Consider the following 24,091-nt stretch of genomic DNA (forward strand, 5'->3'; position numbering starts at 1 on the left):
GAAAGCTTGTGGAGAGACAATCACTGAGTAGTATGTAGTTGGTAAATTCTTGAGATCGTTAAACGCCAAGATTCCATAATGTGGTGGTTGCAATTTAAGAGTTCAAGGATATTTCAACCGTGAGTAAAAAGGAACTGCAGAGTTTTCTTGAGGCCTGTGAGTAGAGAATAGAGGAGAGGACTGTTGGGAAAGACAAAAAGTGAAGGGAAGTGGTCCATGAATAAAGGTAGATGAATATATCATAATGGAAGAGACTCTCAAAATTCCAACAGTTCAACATTCTAAAAGGGTGAAAGCAACTATAATAGAGGATCAAGCAATAACCAATGTGGGAACAATAGAGGAAGAGGAGGAAAAAGGAAAGATGATAAGAGCAATGTCCAATTCTTTCCATAGAATACTGTAAGCTTTGTGATCAAGCTACTGTTTCGCCGTTCATCCCCGATATTGTGCAAACCACTCAAATATCTCAAAACATACATATGTTTCCCATAAGAATCAAGAAATGTGATTCTTCTCCGATTTCGAACTTTAATTGAGTGTGAATTTAAGGAACAAAATCAATCACACACCTCACGTATATTTGTGTTTTCCTAAACCAGAACCAAGCTCTGATGCACAAGAGAAAGGGTGTGTTTATTTTAGGGTGTAGCAACCTGACCTAAAAATTAAAGATTTAGAGTCGCCACCTATTCTACCAAGGCAAATAGGAAACCTTACGCAGTTAAGAGATCGGGGTAAGATTATTATAATCAGGTCGAGGGAAGGTGTTAGGCACCCTTAACCCTTTCCTAAGGTTTTCTCTAAGGCAATGGTTTTATGGCTAAATTTATTAAGGTTAATAGCTAAGGAAATGAACAGGGGAAAAAGTGAGATTTGAACCTGATTAGAATTTTGGGGAAGGGGACTCGCCTTGTTACCAAGTGCCTACGTATTTTTTTAGGGAGAATCAGAGTCAACGTAGTTCGGGCACAGAGTTGTACGCCTTAGGATTTGATATGAGGTGGTTTGAAGGTATTTTGAGTTACCTATCGTAGTTTTGAAAATGCGAAGTTCGCAAGGTATTTTGAATTACCTTATCGTAGTTTTGAAGATCGCAGTATTGAAGGGATGAAAAGTATTTTGAATGTGTTGGAATTTGGCGTACAACCCTGGTTTTAATTTGTTACCATTAGTTGCGATGATCAATAGGTTTGATTACCGTGGCTAACAGATTGAAGGGAGGATTGCTAACCAATATTAGGGGGGTTCATGGGTCGGTTTGGGTTGAATTTAGTCAAAACCATAACCCAACCCGTATATGGTACACTGGTTTGGGTGAGGAAAAATAACCACCCACAATATCATTGGGTTGGTTTGGGTAAAACCACAAATTTGTGGGTTGGATTGGGTTACCCAATATTATTTTTCCTTATATAATTATTAATGATATGTTACATTTTTTCTTAATAAATAGTTTAACCTATTACTACTATTTTTTTAAACATCAAATGACAAAATGTATAATGAAATTTATTATAAACATATATTGGTATGAACCATAGTTACACTATAGTAAAACCTAGAATTGCATAAAATACTTGTAATTTATTAGAATTAGCATCAAAATAATCAAAATGTGGCATCCTAAATAAGTTAAAATCATTACTTACTAAATAAAAGATGTTTAAAAAGTTGAAATTGAAGCAAGCAAAATTAAAAACATCAAAGTCATCACTTGTCAAATTATTAAAAAAGAGAAAAAATATAGTCACTCAATAACCCATGGGTTTTGTGAGTTGGGTGTGGGTTTACCCATAACCCAATTATTTTAAATGGGTTTTCATTTTTGAAAACCGTATTCACCCAATAACCCGACCCAACCCATTTTTTTGATCGGTTTGGGTGGGTTTGACTGGGTTTATTGGGTTTACCCAATCCATGAACACCCCTAACCACTATAATCGATAGATTCAATTATCACGAATAGCAAATGTGTGTATTTTAAGTAATTTAATTTTATCGTTATCCCTCATAATCAATAGCTTTGATTAAAAGTAATAACGAATTTTTAAAGCGGAAATGCTAATCATCGTAACCAATAGATTTGGTTAAAACCATTTAGCAAAATAGGTTTATTTGAATTATATTTGATTAAAGAATTAAATAATTAACTGATTATTACCCACCGCGATCCATTCATTTAATCAAAGCGAATAATAAATTAAATCTTAATATTGTGGCCAAATGGCCATGGTTAATAAGCTTTCCTAGGTTTTTTATGATATTTATAATTAAAAGTTAAAACAAATTAAATCTAATAATTGAAAAAAAAATCGGGAAAATAATTCTAATCCTAATTATAATTTGACCCTAATTTATATTCTAATTAAATTAAATAAATAAATTAACTTAAACATAACTAATTAATCCAAATAATATAATTAAATAATAAAATAGAAAAACATATAATAAAACCTGGGCGCCTGATTGTATGTGGGTGCTTCCTGAGTGTCCACGCTGATCGTGCATATTCAAGAGCGTTGGATTCGCGCCTGGGACGATCCAATGGTTGGTACTTGCAGGTGCACGACGATCTTTGATAAGCGTAGCACATAGAATCCTGCAGCATGTTACTTAAAAAAAATATGTTAGAAAGGGGTATCGAACCCACATCCATAGAGCCAAGCGACCACTTCACCACCCCAACCAGACACGCTTCGTGATTAATAACTGACTTGACGAATAAAAAAAGGTAAAAGAAATATTCAAACAAAACCATCCGCGCCAAACCCAATCGTCTTCTTCCTTTAACCTGGTTTTTTTTGCTACGAGACTGTTGCTATTTTGCTACGAAACCCATCCATAGCCATTACCTGCAAATTCGAATCTCACACAATACATAATATAAATTCCAAATAATCACATGGTTAAATTGTAAACTGCATTCTAAACATGATAGCATCTATCATTCGGGCCAATTTTACCCCTTTCGAAAATCCCCAAAACAAAGCTTCCAATACCTAACAATGGTGATTCTTCGTATACGCCTGAAACCAATGAATTAATGACCCAGAAAGAACCTAAACATCCTACCAATCCATAATATGCAAGCAAAAACCATTTATATATGATAAATTCAAGAAAACGAAACCAAATTAAATCGAGTAAATCGTGAGCATATTGGTGGTGGTTCACGAGGTGGCGCGGCCTGGAAGTGATTGGGAAAGCTTCAGATAGGACCTGGGGACATGATAGGATCCATAAAACGCTTTGAAATAAGCTCCCCTACCAAAACCGAATGGAATTTTCTTCAAGAAATTTTTGAGTTTTGTTCACGGTTTTCAGGGCTACCAAACCTATTTTTCCAACCCCTTGCATTTGGTCATGTTCAAGTATATATAGAGATTAAATTAGGTTAATATAACTAAACTAAATCTCCTTGAATCAAGAGATTTCATTTGGTTACAAATCACCTTCCAAACTTTCCAAAATTGGCCAAATTTGCACTAATCTTATGCCAATCATTTGCTCACGAAATTTGCTTGATAATATGGAATAAATATTGATTAGAATGATAATTACAAATCCCCTAACCAAATATTTGACTTTTATTAATTTATATAACTTTTAATCGTTATTTAAATGAATAAAAAACCATATAAAATCAAATAAAATTCATTAATTTGTGGCAATTGGTTTTGATAACTTAGATAGCTTGTGGACCAAGATTAAAGCTTAAAAAGTTAGGCCCATTTGTAAAAATAATCATTTTGAACCACTTTTGTTTCACATATTTCCTTCAAAATCGCCCAACTTTGACAAGGCATATCTCCCTCAATTTTTAGGATATGAGAGAGTTCTAGGACTTTTTGGAAACCTCAAGATGTCCTTTACAAGCCCCTTTGGAACACATTTTGCATTTGGAGATTTTATCTTGATGATATGGCCTTTTACAAAAAACTGCTCTTGGTTGACCTTTGAAAATGACCTATAATCTTTTGTACCATATCTCCCAAATGAAGCACTTCTGGCCTTGGCTTGTGAGAGACAAAGTTGTAGAGGATTCAATTTCCTTTAAAATAGGCCTTGAGTGAGAAATTTATGATACTCCATGTGGCAGTTATGGTCAGTCAAAGTTGAGTTGACTTTCTCCGATAAAAAACCCTAATTTGAACCTTTTTGAATTTGTTCATTTATGAGTTTTTATTAATGGATCATGATCAATCTTTGATCAGATGATGGATATAACCTCACATACTTGATGTTGACCAAAAATCTTGAAGTTTGACTGTATTTTGACTATAGTTGACTTTTAAGTCAACATAGTCGATTATTGATCATCTGAGCCATTGAGTGAATAGTCCTTGGAATAGAAGCTTGACTTTTGAAATGTAGATGCCTTGAGACATATGAGACACCTTGAGGTCCCATTTGAGACCTTAGAAATTCAAATTCCTTTGATAAAGTGTAAAACCGTAGTTTTGGATATGAGAGAGTGACTTGAGAAAACCTTACAACCTTGAGTTATTGGAGATGAAATGAGGAACCTTTGATTGAATATAGGAGGGAAAATTTTGGGGTATGACACAGGGTTACAAAAATTATGTCTGGGAATAAGACTATGGGAATGCAAAATTCTCATGTTTGATTTCAAGTTTTAAATAATTATTCCATGACACTTTTTATTCCCAGGATTCCTATTTATACATAATTTTGTCATTCTTATTCCAAGGCTTAAATGGTGGGAATAAATTCAACCAACTCTAGCTTCCCACTCACATTTACTATTCTTTTTTTTTATAATTTTAAATTTAAGAAATTTTATCATTATTCCTTGAAAACTAAATTCTTTCCAAGGAATAATTTTTGTAACCTTGAAACAAACACACCCAAAAAAGATGAAGATGAAGATGAAGATGAAGAGAGAGAGAGAGAGAGAGATAGATAGATAGATAGATAGATAGATAGATAGATAGATAGATAGATAGATAGATAGATAGATAGATAGATAGATAGATAGGTAGATATAGAGAGATAGAGAAAGATAGAGAGAGGAGAGAGAGAGAGATAATTGTAACTAACTTCTTCTCAAACTTAAATTGTGTTACAAATGAAGTTCACTCACTCAAATGAAATGCAAACCAAATACAAATAAAATTTAAATATAAATATTGAATTTAAATTACATTTAATATTTTGAGTGTTTTTTAATTCATGTCAATTTTAAACCAATTAATATTTTGAGTGTTTTTGAATTCACGTCAATTTTAAATCAATTGAAGTGTTTTATATATGTGAGATTTTTTTTATTGCTTCAATTTGATCCGGATGAAATTGAGATGAATGAAAATAAAAGACTGTTTAAAAATTAATAATACTATATATACACAACCAATACTATATATATCCCCCTCAAGATCATAGTTGGAGCAAGGTGCAACTTTGAGCTTGTTTTTGAAGACCTGAAGTGATGTATACGAGAGTGGTTTAGTGAGTGCTCTTCTGTTTTGTATCGGTATACATCATTAAGTTTCTTTAAATCCAACCAAAAATAGCTTCTCAAAAGAAAGCTTAAGGCATGCAAGTGTGACACAATTCTTTCCATGAACTCTTTCCCTTGCTTATCTCGCTTAAGCAAATACATTGCACATCTTAAAGCCATGTATAATCAGTGCTTGAATTTCAATTGGATAACCATATAGACCCATTCTCTTAACACGTAACACTATCAGCCTAGGAAGTGTCTCCTGTAGACTTAGTGTATGCTCGAAGTAAAATAATCCAACAAAAACCAAAATCAACAGGAGCAACCCTTCCTATTGCACTTCCACCAAAATGAGAATCCATGGCCTCACTATTCTTTCATGGCTCACGTTTAACCTTAAAACTAGCTGGCATTACACCTGCATGAATGCCGCGAAAATTCACCAAAAAAAGCCTAAGAGTTTCCCAAGCTTCAGAAACCATTGTGAAAACTCTAGTAACTCACACGCGATGTCGTACTGGATGTTATGACATCCATAATTTCACAGAATAAAACATTAAAACAGAAGTGCATAAAAATAGTAAAGAACACATCAAATTGTTCACCCAGTTCGGTATACAACAATACCTACTATGGGGGCTACCAAGCCAGGAAGGGAATCCAATATAAGCAGTATTAATTCAGAGTTAAACTCCCCCGTTTACAACTCCTCACTTAAAACCTACCCAATGCAATTCCAATATAATCCTAGACCTGAGTATCTCCACTAACTCCCCCTCAATCACAACAGTGATTACAAACAGACATTAAACAAATAAGAGAGAAGACACACTTCAAAACACACCTTGATCTGCTTAAAAGCTTCAATCAAGAGACACACACTCGTGCTTAAAAGCTTATAGTGATTAAGTACAAAAATAACCTATTCTAATACAATCATCAAAAGACAATTGCTTGGAGTATAAAAGACTAAACACACAGACACAGAACTACGGTTCTTCACAATTAACAAATCTCTTTCTCCGTTCCAAATTAGGATTGCAGTCTTCTTATATGCAGCTCTTGGGCCTCGGGCTTTCCAAATTAGGGTTGACCAAGTTAACCTAATTTACACGTCATCAGGTTGTTACAGAATGTGTTGTTAACGAAATCTTCTAGGATAAATATTCAGCACACAATAAAATGTTTGCTAAATTGTAGATTGAGATAAATCAAGAAACATAATAATAAAACATAACAACTCCTGCTGTTAGACATGGATGTCATGACATCGGTCATGACATTCACTAACAAAACCTGTATTAGCTTAAACATATGCAGCCTGCATAACACCATATAAAGTATGTCATGACATTGGTTAAGACATTAAACACCCAGGTATGTTTTACCATAAATGCAACCAACATGAAAACACCTACAATCTCCCCCTTTGACAATTTTTTGGCTAAAACAACCTGTCACACCATATCAGAGAAACACTTTCAGCAAAAAACACAAAACCATACATACTCAGAGCTAATACAGTACATCATACTGTAGCAACCTGCCTAAAAATTAGAGCCGCCACCCACTTTATTTGGGTAAGTGAGAAACCCTTAAAAAAATAAGAGATTTGGGTAAGTAGGTAATTTAGGCAAAGGGAAGGTGTTAGGCACCCTTTGCCTCCCTTGTACTCAAGGGGACCCATTTAGCCTTTAGGTTTTTTTATAAAAAAAAGGTTTTTAACAATTGTTTACTAATAAATTAAAAATAAATGCATTTGGCCAAAAGGATAAAACCTCAAAGGTTTTAATAGAGTCATTATCAGATTGAGACAACAATGACTACAGGTCAAAGACCATGTATGGCAAAAAGGGCAAAACCTCAAAGGTTTTGATAAGGTCATTGTAAGATCGAGACAATAATGACCATGGCTAAACCAAATATAGCAAAAATAAAAAAGTGACCTCAAAGTATCATCATCGGCTAATACAATATTTTTTATAAAATGGGGGCCTCACGTTAAATTATCGGCCAAATCAAATATTTTTTAAAGGGGCCTCAGCTATCATCACTGGCCAAAAGTTTTGAAAAAAAGTTTCAAAAAGGGAGGCCTCATAGATAATCATCGGCCAAAAGGTTTGAATTTGAGATTGAGTTTGAAAAGGGGAAAGGGTTTGTGGGAGGAGTAGAAAAAGCGTAGAGAAAAAAATTTAAAAGTATGTTTTTGTGAATTTTGTAAATTGTACGTGAAAGTGGGAAAAAGGTCCCTTTTAGGGTTGTTAAGACCTCTTTTTTATAGAGTTAGAAATTAGGTTAAAATCCATAAAAGGAAATAACCCATATCCAAAAGTCCAACAACCCATTTTGAAAATTAGTAAAAAAAATAGGAGAAAAAGTGTGAAAATGCCACTTGTGGGATTCAAACCCATGACTTCTTGTTTGCAAGCCTTATTCCTTACCAATTGTGCTATGTTGTTTATTTGAAACAAAAACCCAATTGAAAGCATATGAAAGGCAAACAAATATTTGTTATTTAAAAAGTATAAATAATTTACAAGTAAATTAATATATTTTTAAACAAATAACTACAAAAGTCCAAAATATTGTAAATAAACCAATGAAGTTTATAAAACCCAAGTTTAAAAATAATTTTGAATTTTGAAATTGAGCCTCATATTTTATGAATAATAAGCCTAATTAAATACACACTTTTAATCAATGCATACCCTCATTTAATCAATAAAATATAATGACCTCACATCTTATGGATACTAAGTCTAAGAGATTGAATTGAATTATATATGCATTTTATAATTTTGATCACACTTATATACATATATATTTTAATACATACGTATTTTAAACGATGTGCCAATAAGAAGAGACAAATCTTAGTGGGTCAAATTTGGGGTATGCCAGCTGCCCCTATTTAATTATTCTTCAATTGAAGGGTGCGAGAGTGCGCAGTTCTCGTACATTCAGATCGGAGGGTAATTAAATAATGGAAGACCCCAAAATTTGACTAGTAAATAGACATAGATGACGCGATTAACTTATCCATACCAAGGTTTGTGAATTGACATATTCGTTTCGCTATAAGATTGACAATCATAACCACGACATATGTTTGTCACATGTTTCGCTCCTTCATTCTGACTTATGAGGTAAGGAGTATGAATGTCGACCCTATATTTATAATAGAGCCGAGAATGTTAACGAAGATTCTGCATTCTTACCGCGACCTAGTGGGCAAGGAACGCGGTTCCGAACTCCATTTGAAATCCGTTCAATAGAGTTGGGGAAACATGAAGAATTAACTTGCTAAATCCTAGAGACTGACATAGCAAGTGCTCGATGATGCGTGTGTTTAGTTGCATGTTGTGTATGTTTTGTTTTAACCTGTTTAACATGTGAATAGCTGCTTTTGGCCTGTGAATAGGCGCTTAGCCTATGAATAGGCGTTTTACCTGTGAATAGGTGCTTTTGGCCTGTGAATAGGCGTTTTACCTATGAATAGGTGCTTTTGGCCTGTGAATAGGCGCTCAGCCTGTGAATAGGCGTTTTACCTGTGAATAGGTGCTTTTGGCCTGTGAATAGGCGCTTAGCCTGTGAATAGGCGTTTTACTTGTGAATAGGTGCTTTTGGCATGTGGATATGCACTTAGCCTGTGGATAGACGTTCTTGACCTGTGAATAGGTACTTTTACCTATGAATAGGTATCTTTGGCCTGTGGATAGGCGCTTAGCCTGTGAATAGGCGCTCTTGACTTGTGAATAGGTGCTTGAACCATATGAGAACTTGTTACTGAACGGGAATTGAACTTTGACGTAGCAGTCATACGAGAACTGACTACTAAACGAGAATTAGATTTTGATGGTTTGCTAGGACGAGAACTGGACTTTGTAAGGATTTTCCAGGACGAGAACTGGACTTTGTAAGGATTTTCCAGGACGAGAACTGGACTTTGTAATGATTTTCCAGGACGAGAACTGGACTTTGTAAGGATTTGCCAGGACGAGAACTGGACTGTGTAATGATTTTCCAGGACGAGAATTGGACTTTGTAAGGATTTTCCAGGACGAGAACTGGACTTTGCAATGATTTTCCAGGACGAGAACTGGACTTTGTAAGAATTTTCCAGGACGAGAAATGGACTTTGTAAGAATTTGCCTGGGTGAGAACTGGACATTGTAATGATTTACCAGGACGAGAACTGGACTTTGTAAGGATTTGTCAGGACAAGAACTGGACTTTGTAATGATTTGCCCATATACCACGGCTATGCTTATGCCAGCTTGGTAATGTTTATGTATGTGGATAATGCTTACGCTTATGTATATGTTGATTGATGTAATGAGTGGAGCGAAATAACGTCTTATATAAGACTACCTTAAAAGGTTTCTGGATTAGATATGAAAATTTGTCTTAAAGAAGACTACTTGAAAAGGTTCTTTAGAAAGGATAAAATTTGTCTTAAAGAAGACCACCTGGAAAGGCTGAAAGATGTCTTAAAAAAGACTACCTAAAAAGGTTTTTGGAAAGGACGATGAATGTCTTAGAAAAGACTACCTAGAAAGGTTCTTAGAAAAAGAATGTCTTAAAGAAGACTACCTGAAGAGGTTCCTGGAAAGGATGACAATTCGTCTTAAAGAAGACTACCTGAAAAGGTTCCTAGAAAGGATCGTAAGATTTGTCTTAAAGAAGACTACCTAAAAAAGGTGTGGAGTAATGTATCAACCAATGTATGTAATTGTATTTGTGTTTTGATGTACGTAATGTTTTAACCAATGTATGTAATGCGTGACTTGGGCATGGATATTGAAGTGCCGATAAAGTTTTGGGCTCTACGAAGTTAGGTTTATGCTATATCAGATGAATGAAATGATATGTATGACTTGACGCAAGGGCGAAGTGCTTTGATGAATGCATGACTGAAGTATGTTTGAATGATGCCCCAATGATGGGTCGTGGATAACGAAGGTGTAGAGAGGTTACTAATGTAACAAGGTTGTTTGTCATACGATGGTAGGGTGTTATGCTAGCATGATTTCCTGATACTCGTTTTAAACTCGAAGATCGTAGATGTAAGAGAGGGATTTACTGGGGATTGTAAAAAATATGAGGATAGCTTTCCCTTTCGCGGTATGTCTTGCCCCAGTTTATCAGGTATTTGCAGAGATTTGTCTTGATATGAGCTTGGACGTAGTTTTATTGTTGTATGCATTTGGGATGTCTAGTCCATTATTTTGATTTTTGAGATACTCCACACGTGTGACTTAAAATGACTTATCTTACGAATTTGATATGCATTGCCCCAATATTTGATAGTTGAGAGGTCTTCCCTCGATCTCCAGGATATGGAGGGCTAACTATTGTGTGATATCAATTGAAAGTTTGTACTCGAAGTTGCTTCATAATGGAACTTGGGTCTACCGTTAAGATCTGAACTGCCCCAATATTTTTAAATATATGCCCCTGATTGAGATGTGACCTAATGTGATTGAATTGTAGAAAGATCGCGCCCCAAGTCAATAGGATCTCCAAGTGATATGCTCCTATGATAATTGGGATTTGTCCACATTTAGGAGAAACTCTTAGATGTTTTCCCCTAGTCAATAGGATCTTTTAATTATGTGACCCTATGATCATTGGGATTTTTCCCATGATTAGGAGAACCTCTTAGATGTTTTCCCCTAGTTAGAAGCTTCTTGAAATAATTCATCAATGTCAAAATTTCCTTGATGCTAAGTATTGATTTGAAAGTAAAGTTGTACCCTTTGAAAAGTAATTCTTAGTTATGCACATGCCAGTTTGGAAATTGTAGTTTGATATCAAATAAAAATGGGTGATTAGAGATGGAAGATGTGAAGAGTCATTAACAAACAATAGGAGTTAGTTTAACCAATTTTACGCCAAGTATGCTTTCAAAGTTAACCTTGCTTCAATTAAGGCTTTTGAATGTTGTATCGTGGTTTAAGAAAACAAATGATATATGGCTCAAAATTTACTTAGCCCACCCCATTCTCCTTGATTTTCTCCAATCCTAAATCTGATTAATCCAATAAATGTATTCAGTTTGCAAGAGAGTTTTTTTTTGTTTATTCTGATGATGAGCAGAAGCATTAGTGAATATCCAAGCGCCAATGAAGAATGTTATCAAGATCCAAGCGTTGATGGGAAGCTTTAATGATTTAGCAGTCACAAGATTATCCTCCACTTTTTGTTTTTTTGTTTTTGATCCCTTATTTTTTTTTGCATGGACCAATTATTTTGAATTTTGGTCCATCGGGATGATGCTCTAACTTTTGCCTAAGTCAAGTTTATTTTTTTTATGGAATTTTCTATTTGACTTAGCGAGCTCTCTTTTCTTAAAATTTTGCTTTTTGGATTTTGAATAATGTGACTGCCATATTGAATTTGGTTTGTGAGCTTCAACTTTGGTGCTTCATCGATCTTGAATGATATGTGCGAGAGAATGGGTGTGCTTGAACCTTTGCTTGGATTAACTGATTCTCTTGAGAATAGAATACACCATTGAATTAATCTAAATCTACCCTGCCCCTGGTTAAGATTAAGGTTTATTTGAAAAATAGAAACAAACTCCAACTCCTGGCTCGAGGGGGGGTTGACTACGGATTATCTCCTTATTTCTCCACTGTTTAGGATTTTGAAACAATGCCTAACATCATCAGCTCGGTCTTATATTGAAAGCATATGTTTAGCAAAATTCAGTTATTTATATTTCGTTATTCTCCCTTTAAGTTTGTTAATAATGGAAATGGCAAGTTGAAATGGAATGGAAGGGTGAAAAATGAAAATCGTAGTAATAAAGAAGCGGATGAATTAATTTCAAAACATGCATGATTATTTTATTAGAATTATTAATCAAAAGGTACAACGTTTGTATCAAACAACACTTAGCGATCATAGAAATTACAATTTGAAATGATAAAACCTATTGATCCTATGGACAATCTCCTTTGCTAATACAATGCCTTTGTTTTACTCCTTAATTCTCTGACTTGTAGAAGTAAAGGGTGATTTTTGACTCTCCTTGGGCATACCAATTTTGTTGAGAAGGAAGTTAATCTTGACGTAGGGGAATCTTCAAATTGAATTTGGGGGCGTAGGCGTAGGTACGTAGCTTGTATAGTGAAAAGTTTTTGTCTTAGTGCCATCATCAGACATGTTGTTAACTTTATCACCTTTACTAGGCGCACTTGTACCACCACCACCACCATTATCAGCATCAACACCACAACCTTCAGTGTCAATGTCATTGATATTGTCAGGAACATTGTTAGATACATTATCATCATCTTTAGGAGCATCCTCAGTCTCCTTCATAGAACTATCATCTTGATTCACACCGGAATCTTTTGAAGACTCAGTAATTACAGAGTTCAGATGGACGGATATCCCAGGGACTTGATGGTGTTCATCCGATATACGAATGAAAATTTTAGCAATGGCATTGTGAACATACCTTGATCCTTCCTTGGAAGAGAAGGAAGATGATTGTTGAGACATCTCAATGAAGTGAGTGAATTTTGAGCAATACTTTGAAGGGGAAGAGCAATTTGAGATCAAACGATAGTTGTTGTAGAGGGATGAGAACTGAAGAATCCTTTTGTGAACTGGGGAAACCTTCACCTCTAAGCCCTTTGTGAAAGTATTCACAAACTCTATATCAGTGGCTGTATGCTTCATTGTAATATTTTTGTCCTCCACAAAATATTTGATGTAGAGATGTCCAGTGATGTTGCAAGGCAAAGTTCTGACATCCTCCTTGACATTCTGCTTAGATAAACCTTGTTGTATCCAAATTAATTTAGACCAGTCTAAGCCTTTTGTGTGAATCATACCTGTAATACAGTGGGAGAACTGACTTTTAGAAATGTTGCGGATAGCAAGAGTCGCCACTGACTTTTTTTTATCCAATTTATAAAAAGGCTAAAAGAACAGAAAAAGACCTTTTAAAAAAGATTTTGAGTTCGGGGGGTAAGTTATACAAAGGGAAGGTTTAAAGCACCCTTTGTATCCATGGTTATCCATGGGCTCTTAATTGCTTAGCTCACTTTAATTTTCAAAAATGTTGAAGTGGATAGAAAAAGGATTTGAATAAGGACTTTAGCTTGTAAAATAAGCGTAGCCTTTTTGAAGGTTTTTGACGAGAGACAAGTTTGAATTTAAACCAGAGCAAGCAATTAGGAGCAATTACCCTTAAATTAAAAAGTTCTGTTCTTTAAGACTTTAAGAGGAAAGGGATATCCTTGCCATAAAGAGGGCAGATAGTCCTTTCATTGGATTTTAAAGGGTCATCAAAGTTATCATTCGCCACAAGACTGTCCCTGCGATAAATAAGGCAGGTAGTCTAAGGGAAGGATAAAATAGTCATTTTAGGCAACCAATGAGGATACCTTAGCAATCGAACTATCATCATTATATCGTAGGCAACTTCAAGGGACAAGATCATATAACCGGAGGCAACATCGAAGGGACTTATGATCTTCAATAATGATAATGAACTGAGGGCAACATTTTCTAAGGTACCCTCGTATCTGAGGGACTTGACTACTTTTTAGTATAATTAGAGGTAACATGCAACAGGCAACAAGAAGGGTTACCATTAAAGGTGTGTGTGTGCCACAATCAGGTGATTAAGTTCAGATATATTATCTTGTAATTAGTGGTTATATGTTCAATTCAAGGTTGCACTCCCTAAATTACTAACCACGCAATTAATAAAATAAAATGCAAAAAAGTAAACCCTAATTAAACTATTACATCCCGTGAGCAGTTACATAATAAGGCAAAAAAGGCCTGCGGGAAAACCACAAGAAATAATTAAGTAGATGATAAACCTGGATGCTAGAATGCTAGAATCAGGCGTGGTCGAATCTTGAAGGTTCACCATGGAACTGCAGTGGAACTGCAGGCTCTGAAGCTTGGATTAATCCATGTATGCTCACGATGGTAGTACCTCGCAAAAACAAGAAAATGGTTAGCAAAATAACAATGCATAAAATGATATATGAACAATGAAAAAATATGAACAGATAATGACTAAAAAAATTAATAAAATAAAATCTAGAAATAAACATATTAATTTCTAAACAACTACTAATTAAAACAACTTTTTTTTATATTAATAAAAATAATAATCGAACAAATATTTTTGGTCTTTTAATTTTATAATAAAGTAAACATTTTAATTAACTTAACCAAAATAATTAAATAAAACTAATTACATGTCAAACCTAATTAAATAAATTATTAGAAGAAATCATATGTTATATAATTAATAAAACTAAAACAAACAAATTAGTTAGAGGAGTAAAATGAAGATGTATGGCCCAAGGCCCATCATTGACTTAATTCTAATTATGATTAAATGGAAATAAATGGTAAAAAAAAATTAAAACTTGAAAACTCAGTCCCAGACGTCTCACTTCAACTTCTCAATATATACATCCTTAACACATTAAAAAAACATGAAACATAAAAAAACAAAACTAAGTTATCCCAAACCGAAACACCTTCTTCATCATCTTGCTTCAACATCGCCGTCGAGCTTCGACATAGCCTTCTTCTTCATCTTGCTTCAACACCGCCGTCGAGCTTCGACATAGCTTCTTCTTCATCTTGCTTCAACACCGCCGTCGACACTTCGTCGAGCTTCGACATAGCCTTCTTCTTCATCTTGCTTCAACACCGCAGTGCGTCTGGAAGGAAGAGCGAAGTTCAACAATGGCAGACTCGAGTTCCAATGCCACCAACGCAGGCTCTCATTTCCTACCAACGGTTTACTCTCTTTTCCTTTTAATTCTCTCTTCTCATACTTCTTCTTCTCTCTAATCTCACTTTCAATCCATCTCTAGGTTACATTATTCGACTGGTGGCTCGTTAAATCCCCAGATAACCGTTTATGCATCTCCGGCAACGCTTCCAGAAAGTAACTTCCACTATCACGTTTGGCTTTTCATATTGTCTGATTATTCAACTATTTTCTGTGTTAGGGTTTGTTTTAAATCATATCAAAACTTATAATGTTTTAACAAACTCACATTTTATATTGTGATTCAGGGGAGAAGCCGTTCGCGTGTTTAATTCTTCTCCTATTGTCGAAAGATACGATGTGTATTCCCTTAAGAATGCCGAGGGTATATACATTTTCATTAGGGGTATCATCAATGAGGAACGCACCCGCGAAAAAGGTTTTACTCCTCAGGTTTCTTCTTATAACTGTCAATGTCTTTGCTGCTTGCTCTTGCAACATGTTATTCATTTCATGATCTTGAGTTTCAGTGCTACCTTCTTTTCTACTTTATGCTCAGATTTTCAATAGTTTTTACATTGGCTTTCCTCCAAACTGGGAAACTTGTTGGGTTTTACATTGTATCAGAGAAGAACAAGTAGAACCTGGTACTGATTCAGTCAATGCTGCTATGGATAATGTATCTCCAATTTGTCAAGACATTTTGTCTGACGGTAAATGTTTTGATGATAGCTGTAAATGATGTGTCCATGTCTTAAACAAGTTGTTTTTTGTTTTATCATTTAAGTAGTTGTTTTGGTTGTTGTTGCAGATGAGGAAGAATCAATTTCTGTTTTGTCGAAATTGCCTGAAGAAGCCCCAAAAAATAACCAGACACCATTCCCTGGAGATGAATGCCAAGTCTCAAAGGAGACGAGTGGGGTAAATGTTGCTTGTGGTGGTGGTGTAATTAGACGTAGTACCAGGTTGCATAGTATTAACGTCTGTCAGCAGAAGAAGATAGAGAAGCAGCAGCCTACGTATAGAGGTCCTCTCAAGCATCCACATGAAGAGCCAAGCTCTACCTCCAAGGTAGTGGAGAATCGTGATTCGGATACTGTGCATCTTGATAATGTATCAGCAAATTTTCCAGAAATATCATCTCGTGGTAAATATTTAGACATTTTTGTTAATGATTCGCATGTGTGTTTACTCGTTTCTTATAAGTTTGATGTTTTTATCATTTCCTATGCCTATAGTCTCTATATTTTGATATTTTAATCGTTGTCGCAGCAGTGGAAAATTCTTTTCCTACTTCTTTGGTAACACCAGAAAAGGCCATGGGACATTGCAATAAGTTATTCCCTGAAGGTGAAGAAGATATGTCAATTAAGACGAACGAGGCCAATGTTGTTCATGGTAGTGGCGGGCATAGACGTAGTGCCCGACTGCATAATGTTAAATCCTTCCAGAAGAAGCAACCTGCTACTGGAGGTCCAGCAACACGTCGAGGTAAAGACCAGATCTCTGCCTCAGCAACCATAGAAAAGAGTGATGGAGGGCTGGAAAATCTATCGACACCCGTTCAGTCACAAAGTGGAATAGTAAACACGCCGTCTGGGAAGGTCACTAATAAATTCAGATCCAAAACTTCTTCAGCAAAAACTGATGCTTCAGCAAAAACTGAAGTGGATCATAAGAAAAAGAAGGTGACAGTTGAAACAGAAGCGGTGAATCCCAAGAGAAAAGATTTGAAACCCCCATCTTCTGTAAAATCTCCACAGGGAAGGGATGTAAGTCACTTGAACAAGGGAAGTAAACAGGGACTGTCCATGGTTTCTCCAGAGTCATTGAGTCTTAAAAAATCCAGATCTGGTAAATATTTCAATCATTGCTAATTCGTGAAGTAGCAAATTTTATTTGGTAACTGATAAAATATACACTATTTGATTTTTCATGCAATCTAATTCGTGCTATCCAACACTTCACACCTAATGCTATTGTGAGCACTCTTTGTATAGTAGTTCTAAAAGCATTTACTTTGGACTATGTTGTTTATATTTTGTTCATGTTGCAGGTAGGTTACTTCTACCTTCCATGGAGTTTTGGCGCAATGAAATACCCATTTATAATGCGGTATGTGATATCTTCATTTTATTGTGCAGATTTTTCTTGGTTGCCATTGGTAACACTCTGCTACCACAATCATTCATTGGATTTGTTTTTCTCTTTGAGGCAGGATATGATAAAGTACGAAGATTTACCACCTACATTCTCTTAACTGTTTCTTTTTACATGTTACCATCCAGGACCGTGGGATTAAAGAAATTCAGCAAGACTCGACTTTGACATCACCTTTTAGATGCTTTTCGCCATTACCTTTTAGAGGCTTTTCGCCATCACCGGGCAGGTACATATTTCTATGTTGAGAAACATTTTCTAGTTAAATGTGATTAGAACTTTCACTGTGGAATGGCATTTGATTATTTCGTTTAATTATCTGAGCCCGGCTAACATTGATAATTCTCACTTCCAAACATTTAACCCACAGGCTGCGTTAATTAATCTTCTGAATAGATGATCTTATAATTTTGAAATAATGCTATGCACAGTGCACACCTATATTGAATTACTTTTCTGATTTTATTGTTCTCTTTTCACATTGTTTATATGAAGTATAAACTATGATTTGGTATATTTCTATAATCTAATTGAATGTGTAATCCATATTTTTAATTGGAAATTTGTATCTAACAAAACATTAGTCTCTTTAATATCTCTATAAATATTTATTGACCAAGTATAGATGGGTGCAACAGATGTTTCAAAAATACTGTTTCAATGCTTTATTTTTAATCTTTTTAATTATTTTGAAACATGGTGAAGGCTATCTGCTTATTACTATTCTTTTTGAAAAATATGAAAGTAATAGAAAGCAGTGAGTAATATTAGTTTTGTTCAGTGAGTCCGTCCTCTAAATTTTGACTATTCTATCTCCTACAAATATAAAGCATTTTAACAACACATTGAAATATCGTTGATGCGTTTTTTTTAATTTTTAAAATTGTTACACATGGATTGAAAGATAATTTTAACATCTTATATGGAGTAGTATGTTGGTATTTGGATATCAGGTGTGTGCTCCGTAGTTCTGAAACATGTCTTTTATCATTGATATTAAAATTGATTTATTTTGTGAGCTTTTATACTTTAAAATTCATAATATTTAATGAAATAGATTTCAATGGCTTTTTATATACGACTTATATTAAAACCACACCAATTTGATTTTTTATTTTTAAATTTTAATGTCAGTTAGCTTTTTTGTATGACTTGTCTTTGAATTGTTGTTTAACTTGGCTATGAAGTTTGTTTGGTGATCAAGAGCCTTACAAATGTTTCATAACAGTGAAGTTGGATATACTAATGATTTGTTGTTTTTTATTAGGTTTTGAACTTCTGATTCTGGAGTTCTGGATATTGTTTGGAAAATCACAGCAGTCACATTTTGAAGAGTAAAAATGTAAATATTGTTTAAAATATTTACGGGTCAGCTGTTCCTTGCTCATGTTTTGGTTCTGTCTCCTGGATTATGATATCAAATCTGCAGCTACTTTAGTTAGGTTTACATAGAATGTCTTGATCAAATTTAGAGACCCCTCAATGGCACATTATTATTATTTTTTAAAGTTATTAGCATTTACATGTGCTGCTGGTGTTTATTTATATCCTTATTATGTTATCTTTATTTCATCATTGAATATATGACAACGGTATAATGAAGACATGAAATTATTTATTCTATATAGGAGATTTATTTTCTATTTTTGTTTATTTTTATGTTTCAATGTATCAATTATTATTCAGTTTATGTTGGGATTGTTGTCATGAAAAATGATAACTACCACTTTTTGACTTTACCAGAACACCCAAACATGGATTTCCTTCGAAGAAGAGGGGGCTGTAGATTTGAGATCAATCAGAGAGGAGGTCAATAAACCTCCCAGCTCCAGCGCAATGGTGTTTCAAAGATCTGCACACTTCCATATCAACCTTGACACTTCCATATCAACCTTGCGTTATCACAACCTTTAAAAACATGCCACTCATTCTCTTAAGTCGCAATATACTCACCCGGTTTCCCAGAAGCCATATAACATAACAATAGTTTAATTTTATGTAAGTTGCAGTCCAGTGGGGACCTTGAATTTGAATCTTCCATGTCATTCGTAGGTGCTTATAATGCTTTTATTTCCTCTTTGTTCCTTTGATTGAAAATTGTATTTATAATGGTACATGTAGTATACCATTTGATTTAGGGGACGAGATCAGAATGTGCACAATTCCTCTAGCATTTAACAAATGAAAATTTAATAAGTTTTAGAATGTTTTAGAATGTGTGTACAATCTTGTACTTTAGAGACACACACTTAATATTTATATATTTTATTTTGATCTTAGAGGCAACTTCTACTTTTATCCATTAAGTAAAATAGTCACCTCCAACAATCTAAACCTTTAGCTGACCAAGATACAATGGAAAAAGGTCAAAAATGTCCATGTCAAATTAGCAGAATAGTCAAGGCATTGTGACGAAGTGCGAGAGCTCAACCGACACAAGATGTAAATTGGTATGCTTTTATAATTTGCCACGTTTCCCGAAGAATGCCGCACTGTCCTTCATTAGGGTGAGCCAACAGTAGCTTGCCCTGAGCAGTTTATGGGCTAGGGCTCGCCCGCCAATGTGATATATGCAAGCCCCCCGTTGCTCTTTTGAAATACACAACCAAGAAGATAGGAGCCGAAGGGTCCAGAATATGTGAACCCCCTTCGAATATTACCAGGAATCTCAACATCAAGGGCAGGTCTTGGGGCATGAGAAATGTTAAGAACACTCTCTTTTTCAACACTCTCTCAAACACTCACTCTCTTATTGTTGAAACACGTGTGGGTCCTACCACTTTATGTGGGACCTATTTTCAAAGTGAGGGACCCATACATGTTTCAACCAATAAAAAAGTGAGTGTTTGAGAGAGTGTTGAAAAGAGAGTGTTGCTAGCACTCCTCCTCGGGGCATTTCTTCCTCAAAAGAGGGTCTAGGCAGTTCTCCCTCGAAAGAGACTAGCAATCATTGGAACAATTCAAACTCCTATTTTCATTCGGTGAATTATATCCCCATCTTCATTGGATTTACATATGACAATTATCGAAACGCCAAGAGCGTTGAAATATAAAGACTTTGAAAGCTTACCAAATATAACCTTCCTTTCTTCTTTGACAATAGAATCCATTAATAAACTTGTCTCAATAAGTCATTTCAATTCTCATTTAAAGATATTTAAGGGAATGAATTCCTATAGTTCTATATTTAGTAATTCCTGAACTATGTCTTCTATATTGAGGATCATCGAAATAAGCAAAAAATACTATTTCTATGAAAAATATCATTGATAGGTATTTTAATGGAGAAATCGGAAGGGGACATTAGTTCGTTCTTTCGTTCTTGAATCGATTCGAATGGAAATGGAATAAGAAATTGATTTCTTCGCCTTTTCTCCAAGAAATAAAGAGTAACGTGAAAAATAGCAGGATACATTAAATAAGAATGATGCGTATATATGATTTGATTCAATATTGAAGAATCGCTAATCCTCTTTTCTTTGATACCAAAAGTATTGAATTTATGTTTTCCTTGATCATTCCTCCTTTCTAAAAGATTCGAAATATTTATTTTTCCATTAGAAAGTGAATCCATGGTAACTTGATCTTGATCCTTGCGAAGTAAAAAATCGATTCTATTAGACCTGCACGACTTTTCTGACACTATCCATAAATGACTTGTTTTTGGTAAGATATGTACATTACTATACATTAATTCGGATGCATGGTACACATCGGTATTCCAATATATTTCCCCCTTCTGAGTCAGAATAAATATGTTTTCGAACCCTCCCTTTCAAATTAAAAATATATATTCCCGCGCGGAACTCCATTGAAAGGAAGAGAAATAGCACACCGAAGGATTCATTCAGACCTAAACAACAATGAGCAATCCCCCGGCAATAACCTCCTCAAAATCCAAAGCAGCTTCCGCACAACCCTCAGAATCTTCTTCATCCAAGCGCAAGAGAGGAGTTTTCCAAAGAGAATGTAACTAATTTTCTTCCCAAATTTTCAATTCCACTCTACTTATTTTTCCATCTCTCTCTTCCTAATCTTTTTCCCTGGTTTCTACAGTGCAGCACATGATGTATGGCTTTGGAGACGATCCTAATGTAATTTTAGTTTCCCCCTATAATTTATGTTCTCTAGGTTATCCCATTGTTTTCATGTTCTTGGTTATCTAATTTAATTTGAGGTTTTGTTATTGGTTTCCACTTGAATTAGCCACTTCCTGAAAGTGTCGCACTTATGGATGACATCGTTGTAGAATATATTACAGAGCTGGTAAGAATCTTTCTAATGTGTTTGGTTTTTGAACTCAGTTTCATTGCCATGGAGCTGTTGGTTTTTATCCTTATTTGTGCAAAATTGTTTTTGTCAAGGTATATAAAGCACAAGATATCGGATCACAGAGGGGGAAGGTATCAGTTGAGGATTTCCTTTATTTGATTCGCAAGGTAATGTTTTTTTTAATAAAACTTGCGAATATAGACCTTGCGGAACATGCTAACATACATACATGGAACATGCTAACATTCATACATGATGTTGTCATTATTCATAAGGGAACCATGTAGTAGAAGAGAAATGCAAAACCGATTAAATGAATTAAATTGAAATCACCTAAGAAGCTAACTGAAATTTTAATGAACACTTCTATACACGGAGAATACTATACTTGTAAACTTCTGTAAGCCATAGTTGGTATTGATGAGACTTAAACTTCAAACCAGGAAATAACCTGTCTTGGTTCAATATTTGGTTTATTTGGTTATTTGATGTATCTGTCAAATACGAGGTTAGGAACTATAATAGTCTTGCCTTAAATCACTTCACTTGTGGGATCAACAGGGTATTCTACTACGGTACATTATTACAGAGTAATCAATTTCAGTCTGGGAACCGCTCCGCCCCCACTACCCGCTGTTTACCCTATAGTGGTGCTAGTGTTATGCACTGCTACAAAGGCTCTTCCCATAGCAGCCGACCTCTACTCTGATCCACTATAGCGGGATAGCGCTGCTATTGGCCACCATTGACTACTTTGCATTATTATTCATTAACATTGAATATGGCCACTGTTAGCACTCTAATAGCTGGACACATTTCTGTTGTCCGCATATGTGAAACTTGTTCTCCTTTGGACCGTTTATCTATCCATAATTATGCTGTACATGTATCTTTGGTTCTGTTTCCACATTTTTGTTGAGACTTCTCTCCCTTCTTCCATAAGTTTTATAGCTCTAGGACAATTTATCATATTAGCATTAGATCTCTTATCATTGATCAAACTTGGGGTTAGGGGTGAACCTTGTCTTGATGGTTATCAAGTGCTACCACTTTAAGATTAAACATGTTGCTACAGCCTCCTTGTAGAGGATTGTTTTCTCGTTCCTCAAAAGCTCAAATACACTTCGGCTTAAACCTTTCCTCCCGTGGCCAGGAATTATGATAGAAACAATGATAATAATTTACAGTTACCAGAACAATTAGCTCACCATGCTTCTAGTGGTCCCAGAGTTTGGAAAGTATATTCTAGAAGGGGCAAAAAGGGAATTGGAGGCTGAGCTACATTTTTTTTTACTGTCAGTGCAAGAAATTACAATCACCAAGAGCAGAAAGTATGCCTTTAAGTTGGTAAATGCTAAAAGTTCTTCAAAATCCACTTGTAAAATCAAATTAACATGGTAGGAAAAAAAAAGGAAAATTTGTATTTACTCGCAAGTTTCTCGAGGATGTTCCTGAGCTGTGGAAATATTGGCTTTTGGAGCTTATGATGGATCTTATGAAGCTTTTCTTGAGGTTGTTCGTGAGCGGAGGAGCAATGTCCGTGTTGATTTTGGGGATCAACCAGATTTAGTTGAACTTGCGGAAAAATTATCCCAGAATTTGGAACTTTTATATGATGATGAGGTTGTCACCAATGTCCAAAAGTTTGCAGAGAATGCTAAATGGGGGATGCTTAAGTGCAGAAATGAAAAAAGAAGTTGAAGTTTTCATTGCAAAACAAATGATATTCCGAAGGCCCCACCTTTGGGATGATAGAATTTGTAAAGTATGTTCCGTTGACAGGGACGATGACAGTGTTCTACTATGTGATACTTGTGATGCTGAGAATCATAAATATTGCTTGAGTCCTCCACTTGCAAGGACCCCTGAAGGAAATTGGTACTGTCCATTTTGCATTGGTGGTAGACATTCCATAGAATATGTCTCGGAACTTGCAAAGATTACTCGAAAACGTAGTAGTAAAAAATTCCAGGGAGAAGTTTTTATGTGGCGAGTTGTTCAGCTCTTCCCTGATACGGTAGCATCTTGAGCAGTGTGCGGAGTCATCTGTTGAGTTACATCAGAAACTGCGTGCACTTTCTTTGGAGTGGAAAAACATGAAAATTAAGGAAGATGTTTTATCCACAAAAGCTGCAATATTTGATTTGTTGTCACAACGTACCAATGGGGAAGTTTGTCTTAAGGAAGGGTTCACATCTTTGTTCTCAAATACTAGTAAATGTCTTTTTAAGCCACATACTACAACCACCAATCCTAACTGTCTTGGGGGTATTTGTTAATAGTCTACCTTCTGAAGAGTTTCCTAAAGAGAAGTCTAGGTTCAATAGTGTTGATAAAAGCATATCAGTGACACTTTCAAATTCTGATAGCCAAAATTTGAACACCCTAGGACAACTTAAGACCCCAAATCATATGGCTCAAAGGAATAAATG

At 35.1% G+C, this 24,091-nt stretch overlaps 2 protein-coding genes across 8 annotated transcripts; both read left to right on the forward strand.

The window, feature by feature from the left end:
- Window positions 1-14,892: 14,892 nt before the first annotated feature.
- LOC131626610 (kinetochore-associated protein KNL-2 homolog) lies at window positions 14,893-19,588 on the forward strand. Of its 7 annotated transcripts, XR_009291237.1 has the most exons (10): window positions 14,894-15,253; window positions 15,331-15,404; window positions 15,536-15,666; window positions 15,758-15,940; window positions 16,039-16,374; window positions 16,500-17,081; window positions 17,284-17,342; window positions 17,516-17,616; window positions 18,655-18,729; window positions 19,131-19,588. XR_009291237.1 is itself a non-coding variant. In XM_058897443.1 (9 exons), the coding sequence occupies exons 1-9, from the start codon at window positions 15,200-15,202 to the stop codon at window positions 18,659-18,661; spliced, it is 1,524 nt and encodes a 507-aa protein (XP_058753426.1). In that variant the 5' UTR covers window positions 14,893-15,199; the 3' UTR covers window positions 18,662-19,008. The 7 variants fall into 7 exon arrangements, 6 of the variants coding, with proteins under 6 accessions (XP_058753426.1, XP_058753430.1, XP_058753425.1 ...); XM_058897443.1 differs by lacking the exon at window positions 19,131-19,588 and having other exon boundaries at window positions 14,893-15,253; window positions 16,503-17,081; window positions 18,655-19,008; XM_058897447.1 differs by lacking the exon at window positions 19,131-19,588 and having other exon boundaries at window positions 14,893-15,242; window positions 15,385-15,404; window positions 18,655-19,008.
- Window positions 19,589-21,217: 1,629 nt separating this feature from the next.
- On the forward strand, window positions 21,218-23,259 carry LOC131626582 (transcription initiation factor TFIID subunit 13-like). The gene is made up of 5 exons (XM_058897402.1): window positions 21,218-21,356; window positions 21,444-21,481; window positions 21,594-21,653; window positions 21,752-21,826; window positions 23,104-23,259. Exons 1-5 carry the CDS (start codon window positions 21,251-21,253, stop codon window positions 23,227-23,229), a joined length of 405 nt encoding a protein of 134 aa, XP_058753385.1. The 5' UTR covers window positions 21,218-21,250; the 3' UTR covers window positions 23,230-23,259.
- Window positions 23,260-24,091: the final 832 nt, after the last annotated feature.

The sequence above is a fragment of the Vicia villosa genome, unplaced genomic scaffold, assembly GCF_029867415.1.
Source record: "Vicia villosa cultivar HV-30 ecotype Madison, WI unplaced genomic scaffold, Vvil1.0 ctg.000308F_1_1, whole genome shotgun sequence".
Lineage (NCBI taxonomy): Eukaryota > Viridiplantae > Streptophyta > Magnoliopsida > Fabales > Fabaceae > Vicia > Vicia villosa.